Raw genomic sequence first — 13,302 nt, forward strand, 5'->3', positions numbered from 1 at the left:
CACAAAATGCAGTTCTCAATAGACAATTCAAAATGTAATTTAGGGGTGGCATCTAAAAATACATTTTGCAATTTAGAATTCAACATCAAAAATATAAAAAGGAAAAATCAATTGCATTTTAAATTGTCGTGTTTTTTATGTCATAATTCAAATAACAATACATTTTGTAATTTACAAAACCATACTTAAAAAATGACACTTCAATAAACGGTTTGATTGAAAGTATTTTTTAAAGTAAATTAAAATCTAATGCATTGTGAACTGCATGCTGTTTTGTGTCACAATTCAAATGAAAATGCAAAACAGCGCCCTCTAGTGTCATAGATATGCATTGCATTGCGCTTTGGTTGTCAAAATTCAAATTTAAATGGAAACTGTCAGACTCTCATCAGGGTGGGGCCTACCATCCCCCCAAATTTGCTTAAAAATTATCAAATTGAATTGTAAATTTTAAAATTGGATTCTGAAATGCAAACTGTATTTTCATATGCTAAGCCTGTATATTGAATTTTAGACTGAAAAATGCATTTTCAAATAGAGAATTGTCATTTCAGGATTGCTTATTACTTAAAATTATGACTCAAAAACAAGGATTTGTGTTGGCTCAGCTAAATATCTGAATTAAAAAAAGTTCACTTCCGACTCCAGGCCGGAAGGCGGCGCCAACTAAGCAGTTACACGGAAGTAGAAGGAGGCTAACTTCCGGTGTTCGTTGCACATTTACCCTTGGTCGCCAATTTCGGTAAGTTACGAAATTTTTAACAGAAATCAAAGCTTACCGCTTATGATAGTTTATTCATATGATCAATGTTTTAGAAAACTATATAAGAATATAAATATGAGTTGTTTAATCTCGGTGTCCTTCTTTTAAACGTCCTTGAGCGAAAGTGCATTACTAGCATAGCGGCCATAAATTAATCTGATTTCCTCCACTGGATCCGCTAAACACCACCCTGAAATAACAATGTTGTTTTTAGCAGATAAAGAACTCGGTTTGTGTGTTTTTGGTTGGAATTACAAAGTGATCAATTAAAACCGGCGCCTTGTTGTGCTTTCCTGACAACAACCCGGCAGGTCCCCTGTTCTGTTTGTGGAAACCACTTTACTTCACAACAAGACAAAGAACTTTTCAGAGTTTATTGAAATTAATACTTTGTCGGAGTTTTAAGCCTGAAACCTCCTCCTGGTTACAGCAGGTTTACTATAATAGACCATGCTGTAGGAAGAACACCATTGTATCTTTACACTCAGTTGGGACCATTCAAGTCGACATTATATAGATTTTACATAAACGTTATCCCTAGTAGAGACCTCAAGATACAACTTTCTATCGTTTGGTGACCACAAGCGATAGTTTCCAATTCCGAACACATAAGTTAATACTTAGAATTATGCAAGTTCTTAATATTTTTTCCCCGCCTATCGTCTTTGCAATGCGGCTAAAACAGTGGGAAAACGTTGTAATCACCGGTCGATGACGGGTTTTTCAATACCACATCTTCACTATCTGTGCTCTAAATACCATCAATTTGTCACAGGACATTATTCAAGTGATTCAACAATTTTACATTTTTTTCCAGGAGTTTGTCATTTTATGTAATTACCTGCTTTACGTCTGTGGAGTGCAGTTCATTATTCTGTTTTAAGGGCTTGAACCTGTGACGGCTCCTTACTGGGCTCATTAACATTGTGCATAATGATGTGGCGTGGGGAACTCGGGTCTGCAACGACGAACGCCACGCGTTTCATCGAGTTTCCTCAATGTTTAGGGGGACAGATCTCGTTGAATGCCTTTCACTTGAAATTGATCCAGAAAGCTGCTAAGGCCACGGTACCTTCTGCCGAATGGAAATCAGAGTATAAACTATCCCAGAATGCTCTGTAACACAAAAATGAACCCTTCCCAATGCAGAAACCAAGTTCGGCATGCGCAGGGACAGCCTCTGCGCTATACCTTTACTATAGACAACGTATAAGATAAAGATGCTTTGTTGATCCCAGTTTTGGGCTTGTCAACCTTGGGATTCATCAAATGATCAGGCAGACGGCTAGATGGAAGCCATGTTGAGAACCTACAGCTTTCATCATTCCGGATCATCCCTAAGGAAAGACAAACTAAAGCTACCTGGATTCGGCACTTTGAATCTGTGAAGACGGCCGTTTTATTGGATCTTAAAAACCAAATTTCAATTAAAGTTGTGTTTTTTCTGTTCTTGTGACATCTTACTGATGACACATAAGGAAAGTTGTAGGGCTGAGTATCACCAATACTTTCCAGAATCGATTCATTTTTGAATTTACTCGGTTTACACATTTGGACATATTTGTATAGAAATACATTAACAATCTATAGATGTTTTCTGCTACAGTTGACATACAGTAAATTCATCAGTGAAATAATAAACCAGTGATTGTTAAAACCATACAGGGTTACAGCATTTCTCAAACAGAGAAGCTCCAACAAAACTGTGCAGATCATTAACATTGTTGCGGTTCTGACTCGTATTACAAAACAAATGTTCTGCCTCTCCCTGAGGCGTTTCAGTTTGGCCACTAGGTGGAGCTCTCGCTATAGCATCACATTTTATTCCACAAGATTGGAGCAAAAAAGTTTCCTCTTAAGAGTTTGTAAAATTCCTGCCTGTGAGTCTTTAAAGCTGTTCATTTAGTCAGAAATGTTTGTTTAGGTCGGCAAGCGTTAGCATTAGCCGTTCTACGGGAAATTCCATCACACGTTAGCATCAAGCTAGCAGACTTTGGCTTTAGTGCTGTTGTGCGTTAGTCACTGGAAAAAGGAAGGCATAAAAGATCGATCTCTACTTTTACAGATCGATTATTGATTTATTAAGCTTCCGTTGATTCAGATCAATTAATCGATTTTTATCAACCCAGCTCTAGAAAATTCAGCTTAAAAATAACATTTCTTAATTTGTGAAGTAGAAAATATGCTGGGCGGAGCCTCGTGCTCCCTGCTCCGCCCCCTTCTGATCGTCCACTTGCAGACACCCAGATCCATGAACGTCTTTGTTTCTGAGGTTTTCTGAACTGGAATCTGGATCCAAACCGCACAGTTGGATGGCTCACCAGTACTGTTAGCCTGGGGGTGTGAGGGGCTGTAAGCTAGTGGGACTTAAAACAGAGAGCTCTCAGCAAAGGGGAGGGGAACTGGGGGTGCCCACAACTCAGAGGTGAATCTCCGATGAACTCCTGCCGCTCTGCAGAAACGATGTGCTAGAAAGTGTCTCAGGTTTTTAGATTTTGGCAGAAAACTGCATCATCACAATCAAAAGACCGTTGGGAACGCTTTGGAAATGAGAAGATGATGAACGGAGGTTTAAGCCGGAAACCTCCACCCGTTCTTTGCACCATCGTCAACTAAACTCAAAGGCGTTGAAAGCCGAAGTAGCTGACGGTGTTTGTCAGGAAAGCCTCTTTCTTCACGCTGTCTGTGGTTTCAGGTGGAACGACCTCATGGCTGCAACGATTCGCCTGCTGTCCTCTGTGCCGCGCTCAGGTAGGACTTTTAAAAATGGACGGGTTGTTCTTTGCTTCTTGTGTTCAGGTCCGACGCGCAGAAATCACCAGATGCGAACACTGAACTCACCGCACAGACGATTGCAATAGAGGCAAACAAGTTCAAACTGTCATGAGTAAAATGTGTCAACATATGAAATAATAGTCTGAAGCATCTGCTGCTGTGTTAACTGTGTCTGAACACGTGATGTTATAAAATGTTATTTAAATAAACATTTCACAATGTAACATTTTAATTTATAAACTGACATCCTCATTGTTACACTTTGTAACTCTACTTAGAAAAATCAAATAGAATGCTGGGTAAAAAAATAAGATCATCCATCCATGACAGTGATAAAACCTGAAGATGGTTTTTCAGCTTTTATTCACACATTTGCATTTATTTCTATTTGTTTCCCTGCAGGCATCTTTGTGGTCAGCCAGAACGCGGTGAGATGCTTCAGTGTGTCCCACCAGAGGTGTGGATTCAGTAAGTGTTTACATTTACCTTACAGTCACCGCGGGAACCGAACACGTCCTCTGACTGCAGGCCTCAGTCACACGCTTCGGCGTACGGTGCTGCGGGGTTTTTGGGTCGTCCCGGTCCGTGGAGGGTCACACAGACCAGCGGGAGCCTCTTGACCTTTTAACCCCTGTAGTAGGAACAGTCCACCTGGTCTAGGCCTGCACAATAAAACCACAAATTTACTGTTATCGCGATATCAGCCTGTGCAATACTGATATCGCAAAAGTCGGCGAAGATTGTGAAAAATGGTTACCTTAAATGTGTTAAAAACCATCTCATGGCAGCTTGAAGTATTTAACAAATCAAATAAATCCATTTTGTGCATTTGACCAATTGGATGGACGGCTTTACATCCTTTAGATGGAGCCCTTTCATGTTAGATTCTGTAGATGAGGGTCATCTGGGCTATAATATAAGTTATGTTAAGTCTTATTTAAATTAAACTGTTGCAGTGAAATGCAAAGGATGTTTTTGATTGTTTTTCTATTTATTTATTTAAGTTATATCGTCATCACAGTATTGATCACTAATATTGCATATCACGAGTTTTCCGCTTGTCCTGCAGCCGTAATCCTAACCTTCTTATCTTTCTTCATCACATAATCCCTCAAAATGTGTTTACTGAGTGAAATGTATTTTTTTATGTTCGAGATGCTTACATTCTGTGAAATAACAAGAACAAAAAAGGGATTTGTATTTATTCAAAACTCTAGATGACAATCTGAAATGCTGTGAAGCAAACATTTTGGGGATGACGACACTTCCAGACGTCTGTTGGAGATGTTTGTGGACCGCATGAGTGGAGTCATGAGGCTTCATTAGTTACCTTTAACTTAGAAATGCTTTCTACGTCTGCTGTAATGAATGTCATTATTGTCGTAGAAAAACAAATCATTTTCATTGTGATTTCCTTTTTTTTTTTAGAGTATGTCAATGCACAAGAGGTGCCTACGGATATGAAGTCCATCACAGACCGGGCGGCGCAGACGCTTCTATGGACCGAACTCTTCCGAGGTTCGACTGCCACGTCTGTTAGCGACGCATGAGGATGTCGTGCTGTGCTTTTGTGGATCCAGACGGCTCTGCTTTAGTCTCTGCAGCCGCAGTTTTCCTAGCAAAGCGTTTGAACTCCTCCTTCATCCGTCGTCTTCTTCACTCGTTGTCCTCCAGAGGATTTCAAATAAACCCTTTTTCTGAATTTTACATTTTAAGATAGACTTGTTTTCTGCTCGATGTAGTGACACGAAAGCTCGACCAGCCACATATTACAGTGCAATTTGTGTCTGTTGCTAGATCGGTAATTTAAACATTTAATTACTCATCACTGAACTGCTTTCTAACAATGTCTGGATTGAAGGACAAATTCAATTTCAAACTTTATTAAGTCAAGTTTCTATAAAGTGCAACAACAACATAAAAGAATTAAGATTAAGGTGAAGTCAAATGAAACCGTTTAATCACCAAAAATAAAGGCAACATTTTTGTTAAAGTCACATTTCTGATTTAGACAAAATAAAAACTAATAAAACATTTTTATGTTGTTAAAATTAAACTTATAAACATAATTTTGGTCTTTTTTTGTCTAAAATCTATCAACTGTTGTGTGATTTTAGGCCTATTTGTTCAAAAATGACAGTTGCTCCTGCACAAACAATAAAAAATAGACCTATTTAAAAACTAAAGTAGCGTTTAGGAAGAATGTCATTTAATTTGGTTTTTGTGAGGTTATATAGAACTGCATTTAAATTAACTAGATGGGAAAGCAATTTTCAACTTCCGGCTCCGTTCCGCCACGGAAATAAAGCACTGATTAAAAGAAATTATAAATGAACAAGCACTATAATAATAATAATGATAACAATAATACAATCAGGTTTAGTAGATCATCTCTCTATGCTGCAGCTTTGTTTACAACAGAACTCAATGTTTCTTCTTCTACGGTCGTTTCCGGTAGTTTGGAGAGTTCTGCTCGTGTCCAAAGGATTTGTTGTGTTGCGGATGGAAACGTTTGTTATAATCAGATCAAGTGTTTCTGGATCCATGAACACAGTTCAAGTCTAATCCCATCTTTGATCCGATCAGAGATATTTTGCACATAGAACTGCGGCTAAGTGCTGTGATGTGGGAATTGTTAATGTCGATGACATCAATCACGCAACTCCTTTACAATGGATAACTCTTCAAAACTGTGTCAATCACTAGAAATGTTTGAAAATCTCTTAGGTAAGAAAGGAGGTTTTGTGTCAGTGTGTTAGCAGCTGTGGTTTTGTCAATGTGTGTGTTTTGGCGACAGGTCTGGGCATGACGATGAGCTACCTGTTCAGAGAACCGGCCACCATCAATTACCCGTTCGAGAAGGGCCCGCTGTCGCCACGCTTCAGAGGAGAGCACGCCCTGCGCAGGTGAGCATTAGGACACCAAGAAATGTCTGGGTCTGTGTGGAAACTTTTCTGAAGAGTTTGCTGCTACTTTAGTTTCCTTACAGTCAGAAGCTTCCAGTGAGAAGTGAGAGACGGGTCACCAGGAGCCTCAAAGCCTTTCAGAGTAGGACGCACATGTGGTTTATTGGTTTAGTTTGTTATTTACATTATATTCAATATAAAAAACCAATAAAAAAAGAATAGGCAGAAGCAAATATAGCTTATTAGATGCCCATCCTTCAATGTCCGTTTATCACAGTGTTTTTCAACCAGTGTACGGGAAATGGTCAGGTGTGCCGTGGGAGATGACCCATTTTCACTGATCTATAAACATTTTCCATCTCCAGGATATCAGCTCTGTGTTCATCCAAACAGGCCCTGATAAAACACTGACTAGTTAGGGAATATGAAAGATCATAAAATACTTTTTTCTTTGTGTTTATTTTATTTTATTGAAGACACTTTCATAATAATGACGGTAGCGCGATTTAGCTGCAGCTACAGCTCTGTTTTCTGAAAAGTCCCGCCCCTTTAACTGTCTCCACCAATCATTCTTGGAGGCTCAATCACATGTCATCAGTCTAACCAATCAGAAGTGGTTAAAGTCTTCACTTCCTTGTTCTGATTCTGCTCATAATGTCTCTCAGTTCCAACAAAAATAGCAGCTAAAGCTCGTCTTTAGCGGTGTAGCTTTCTACAGAATCCGGTGTCAGACCGTGGAACAAGTGAACAAAACTATGAAGCTCAGAGAAGAGAGTCTGTCTGACATCACTACATCTCCCATGATGCATTGGGTTAAAGTGAATGCATCTCTGCGCTACAATGAGTCTTCCCTGTTAAACGTCTTCAACCACAACAAACACACATCCACCAGTTTTTCCATCTTCTTGATGAAATCAGAGGTCAGAGGTCAACAGTTTAGTTCTCCTTCAAGGTTTGTGTTTCTTAACAGCCAAACATCCCAGAGTTTGGTCCAAGTCATCTTTCTGACTGAAACACTTTTCTAACAACGTCTGGATTATTTTAAATGTTAAACTTAAAAAGAAGTAAGAACAACATTTAAGAAACAGGATTAAGGTGAAACAGACACAATTAAATTAAATTGAAACAAATTTAATCATCTAAAAAGAAATAAAACATTTTTGTTAAAGTTTTCAAAGACTTCATCTTTGATTATAACAAAAGAAAAACTAATAAAACTTCAACATGTTGACTTTTTATGTAGCTACAGAAAACATGAATATAATGTGTCTTTTTGTGTAAAATTTATCAAACATATTGTGATCATATAATTGTTCAAAAATTACAGTTGCTTTTGCACCAACATTTAACAAATAAATCACAATTTAGAAAGAATATATTAGTTTTTTTGTGAGGTTACATAAAGTTGCATGTTAATAAACTGGAGGGAAGAACAACTACCAGAGTAAAATGTCAAATTATTTAGTTGAAAATTAATACTGAAAACTATTTTAACTTTTATTAAATATTTTAGAACAAACAGCTGCAACTTCCAGCTTTTTCTGCCACAATTATCACAAAAATGCACGTGAGATCATGGAGGAACAGTGCATCAATACAGACTGTAGAGTTTCTACTTTTTTAATGTTTGGATGCTGGAGTGCAGCGGGATTTTTGTCAATGAGAAAGTGTGCCTTGGCTCAAAAAAGGTTGAAAAACACTGGGTTAACAAACCAAATAGATACCATCAAATAAAAAAAACGTCCTTTTTCATCCATTTATACTTTTACGTTTTTGACTTTTTTTAACTGCAAAAAAGAAGGGCTTCATTTGAATTCACTTAATTCATTTCAGGGACTGAAACACATCCTGCTTTAACATTAGTTTGAATTTTAACCTGTTCAAAGTGGTAAAGTAAGGGTTAATGGCTGATGAAATGCACATTATCAGAAATTAATGCACACTTTGAAGACCATTAACCCGCTTATACCATGGTCACTTACAAAAGAAATAAATGTTCAATCAGTTTTTAGGACTTTATTCTTGTTATTTTTGAATCGCTATTTGTTTTGTGGTGCAACATGTTGTCACGGTAACACGACAACACACTGGTTAGTAGACTGCAGCGGCAAAGAACAGTGATATATATGCACCACGATGTGTTAAATAAAGCATCAGTTCAGAGAAGGTTCTCCTCTTACCGCTTGTTTTTGTCCAGATGATGAAGAAAAAAGTCTCTCTAAAGTCTCACTAAAGTTTGTTTTAAAGAAGCCAGCGCAGTGATACGAAACATTTAAGCTACGTGACCGGAACTACTTTTTTCAGGCGTGAGTTCTCACTTTTTAATCCACACCCAGCAGCCAATCAGAATCGAGTATTCACCTGGACCGTGGTATAATGAACAGTAGGGGTGTGTATTGGCAGGAGTCTGGTGATTCGATACGGATCCCGATATTCTACCAGAACACATTTTCTTTCTTTTCTTTTAAGTGTGAAGAAAGAACCAGTAAGGTTCTAAAAGTAGGATTGAGGAAATAAAGTTGTTTATTTTCAACATTAATGTAGATTCTCCAGTAATTTTAAACGGTTCAGGAGCCTGAATGGTGCTTAAAAAGTAAAGAGGGAAAAAAAACACTCATTCTTTGCAGAAACACTAAAGTGATGATGATGAGGCAGCATGAATGGATGAAGGAGACGCTTTAATGTGCCTAAGAGTTTTATTTAAGTGGCAGTCTGCAGCCTCTTTTCTCACCCGTGGAAGTTAACTATGTTCATCGCCATGATGAGCCTTTTTCAGAGCGTTGTCCACATCACTCTGACCCATCAGGTATCTGAACTAGAATCTATTGCTGGGAGGTTCTGTAGGACTTTGGCCCGCTTTGCTGTCAGCATTTTGGCCCCGTGCATCAGCCGCTGTGCAGCTGCAGAGTTTCACTCGTTCTCATCTGAGCTACAAAGCACCACAATCCTCGTTTTTATATGTTACTGGCAGCAACATGAGACAGAGTTTCAGTTTGGTACCATCCTAAGTAAAAACTAAGTCGTTCATGTCTCATAACAACGAAACAAGCTGCCTCTGGCTGCAGGCTTCCTGTTGTTTAATGTGGTGTAGAGCTGCTCAAAGAGGCTCCGTGTTCTCTGCTGCTAACTATAGGTTGGAGGTTGAAGTGGAAAACGAGAGTCAGACGCTGAAGGACGCTCAGAAATAATTCAATAAATGTCGTCCTGACAGCATTTGGAATCAATAAAAGTATCGCCAAATGAACTATCGTGATCTATATCCTAAACGATTTATCCCAACACCCCTACAAAATGTAGGCGGCGATCACCTCCTACATTTCTCGCCGGGTGCCGGCTACTTCTGAGGCTGGGTGACATTGACATGTGCACACAGGAGCAGAGGGGGAATCGTCGTGCTTATGAGCAATTTTTGGAGAGAGCTGATGTGGAAACGCTTCAGTTTTCATCCACTGACTCAGCACAGTGACGCCCTAAGGCCTAGCTGACCCCGTTTTATGACTTTAACATGACGAATCAAACCAACAACACTCGGTTCATAAAAAATGACTGAATAGATCTTCGCAGTGTAAAAGTCTGGATTAAATGTGCAAAATTTGATTTGTTCAGCTTGCAGTTTAGAACATATCTATTAAAGTAGAGTTCCCTTGGAGTTACACTTTAAAAATAACCCTTTCAGTAGGATTCTAGATGTTTTAAGGCTGTAAAAGTCTCTTGAATCAACTCTCAAAGTTCAAACCTTAATAGAAAGTATTTTAGAATGAAAACACAGATCTGATGACTGAAGATTTGTGTCATTAGCTGCATTTGCATGGACAAAAGTAATGGGAAAGAACATCTGATCGGAAGAAAAACGTGTCACGTAAACACGCTGTTCAGAATAGTCTGCCCCGATCGGACTTGTTCAGATCAAAATTTCTTTCCGATCGAGGTGGATGGGTTATGCTGATTGTTTATCCAATCATGTTGCATGTAAACGGTTCATTCCGGTCGTGTGTCACTACTGCTCTGGTTTAACGTCACGCACAGACGGCGCTTCAGAGAAAGCTTTCTACTTTAGCTGCCGGTCTCCTTTAAAAAGGAGATTAACACGATAACTGACGCACTAATTTCTCTGAAATTCATCATTGGTGATTAACGTGGTTATTTAACACCACTAGTTATAATGTTCCATAAAACCCTTCACTATTATTCAACTTGTATGTTTAAGAAAAAATATTGTAGATCCTGACCAAGTGGAGAAAATAAATCTATATTTCAATTCCAATATGTGTTTAGTTTCTCTGAAATGCTTTGACAGGTACCCATCAGGAGAGGAACGATGCATCGCCTGCAAACTGTGTGAAGCCATCTGTCCGGCCCAGGTACACACACACACTCACACGATGCCATTAAAACACCGGATCCATGTTTAATTAACCCAAGTCTACCTGTTTGAAGACGTTTGGATTAGACTAGAATAGTGTGGGCTGAACAGTTTGTGAAATGAAAGGTTGGAGAAGCAAAAAACAATCAGTCCCAGTTGTTCAAACTGAAAATAATTAATTAAAAATTGAAATTACTTGTAATTTGGCAAATGTAGTTTGCCCAAAATAGTAGGCTTTAGAAAATTAAATGATTTACTCTCAAAAAGCCAATTTCTATTTAATATTTAACTCGTCTAAAACTGAATTTGCTCAATATGAAATTTACAAAGTTGTTTTGTAGTCTGCTCCTTTTTGATCAGGTGCTTTTAAAATGCTTGTGGTTAGTCTGGATGAGCTCAGGATAAGAGCTAAACCCAGAAAGGTGAGTAGACCACGGAGACGGGAATGTTTAAAAAATCCTGAGACAAAATCCAAAGCTAAACTGATGAGTTTCACACAGCAGATAAAGTTCAAATCTGATTTGTTTTACTTTCTTTGATGTGCCTGATCATGCAATACAATGGGCACAAGCACACGCATGCACAAATGGACACATCATTCTTTTTACTGTTGACTTTGAAACCAATAGAAATGCAAAGAATAGCAAAAATATTTACTATTTCTACGGTTCCTCTCATAAAAAACTCTCACTGTATGAAAGGAAATCAAATCAATATTTTAGGAAAGCATTTAAAATAGGGCTGTGGATCGTTTTGTCGGTGGTGATTCGATTCACAAATCCGGCTCAACAATTCACAGATCGAACCACCATTCTTCCAAACATAAACATCACTGTTTCGCTGGATCATCTTGTAACAAATCCTGAAAATGTTCACAGTTTTTCATCCTCAAAGTTTGACTCCTACGGAGCCCGGGGTCTGACATGGGTGGAAAAAAAAATAGTTCCCACAAAATAATTAGTTTCCACGAATTTCGTTCCCACCAATTAATTAATTATTTCGTGGGAACAAAATAATTAATTTGTTCCCACGAAATACAAATTCATGTGATAAGTCATTCATAAACACGGATGTGAGCAATACTTGGATTTCCAGCAGATACCTGTGTCTCTCAGGACAACGCATGGAAGACATGCAGGATGTTTAGAGATCATTGATCTGTTTGAAAAAGCTCTACAGAAGCATCGTAATCACGTCTCCATGTCCGGGTTCATTCACATCCCGGTTTGCTCTCCGTCCTGCCGCTAAAGCCGTTCTCCGTGTCTCTGTGACCCACATTCATTCAAGAGGGGAAAAATAACAACTACAGGATCTATTTAATATTTTCTCCATGAAAATAAGAGAAATATCATAAGATTTATGATGGCCGAGCTGGATGCTTCTCCATCCCGCAGCAGCTGTCTGTTTGCCGGTATGGTGTCAGTAAACAGAACTTAAACCTCATTTTTTCCCCCAAATAATTTTACTTTGAAAATGGGAGGCTTCACTTTATTTTGAAGATTTTATAACTTCCTGTGACACTTTCCCTGCGCTGTCTGCTTTTTTTCTTTCAGATTATGAACTCAAATCCAGTATTGTTTTGCATTTTAGAGCAAAAAGATATAGTGCCTGAGTATTTTTACTAAACTACCTTATTTTCAAGAATCGGCTACGTTGGACATTGCGGATATTTGTACTTGAATTTTCGGGAGCAGAGCGCAAATATCCGAGCTCTCGGATGTTACAGCGCTGATTTGCTAGCGGAACACGGTAGCAGCACCTGTCACTGCAGGGACATCCGAGCGCTTCTGGTCCGCTTGACTGCACGCGTTCCACAAATGCCTCGCAGATTATCTTTGGAGACGAATTAGAGGAGGAATGGATTATGGATGAGTTCAATCAATGCGATGCTCTACAGTGTCGGTGGAGACCTTTGAGCGAGCGCTTCTCCAGAATTGTGACTTTGTGCCAGCCTGATGTGCAAAGCGACATCGTTAATTGGTCCCATCGGGTGGAGTAGAGTGGCTTCAGGGCATTTCTGAATACCTCCCACTGTGTCTGTCACTATATCACTCAATTAATTGGTTTTGGGTCATCGAGCTTAAAGCTCAGTTAACTAAAAGATTTAACCTCAGAACTGAAAGAATAAATAAACAGAGCTCCTCTGTTCAGCACTGATTCACAATCGCACAGCTTTGTTTTGTCTGATTTGTCTTGTTTTACTCATCACTATCTTTTTTTCGCCGACGACATGAGACGTAGCCAAGAGTTCTACATTTTAGTTTGTAGCTATGTCTCTTTCTGTTTTAACATTTGGATTGCTTTGTTGGTCTGACGGTCCCTAAAGAAACCGAAAAATAATTCTGCTGAGACTCGCTGGTATATAGTGACAGTGAGGGATTACATTTGTGAATTTCCCGTCCAAATGTACATCCCTGTAGCTGCTTAGGATTGCTCACTGTCAATGATCTAGCACAGGGGTCTAGCTGAGGCTGGGATGGATCTGATTCAGAAAT

General features: G+C 38.9%; 1 protein-coding gene across 1 annotated transcript in view; it reads left to right on the forward strand.

Moving 5' to 3' along the window:
• Positions 1-658: 658 nt before the first annotated feature.
• Positions 659-13,302, forward strand: part of LOC101175628 (NADH dehydrogenase [ubiquinone] iron-sulfur protein 8, mitochondrial) — a 19,205-nt gene continuing 6,561 nt past the window's right edge. Inside the window, exons 1-6 of the mRNA XM_004066313.4 lie at positions 659-742; positions 3,459-3,514; positions 3,941-4,006; positions 4,967-5,056; positions 6,336-6,444; positions 10,742-10,805. Coding sequence (XP_004066361.1) covers positions 3,472-3,514; positions 3,941-4,006; positions 4,967-5,056; positions 6,336-6,444; positions 10,742-10,805 — 372 coding nt within the window. The 5' untranslated portion in view covers positions 659-742; positions 3,459-3,471. The remainder of the gene's footprint in view (positions 743-3,458; positions 3,515-3,940; positions 4,007-4,966; positions 5,057-6,335; positions 6,445-10,741; positions 10,806-13,302) is intronic.

This window comes from Oryzias latipes, chromosome 1, assembly GCF_002234675.1.
Source record: "Oryzias latipes chromosome 1, ASM223467v1".
NCBI classification, from domain to species: Eukaryota; Metazoa; Chordata; class Actinopteri; order Beloniformes; family Adrianichthyidae; genus Oryzias; species Oryzias latipes.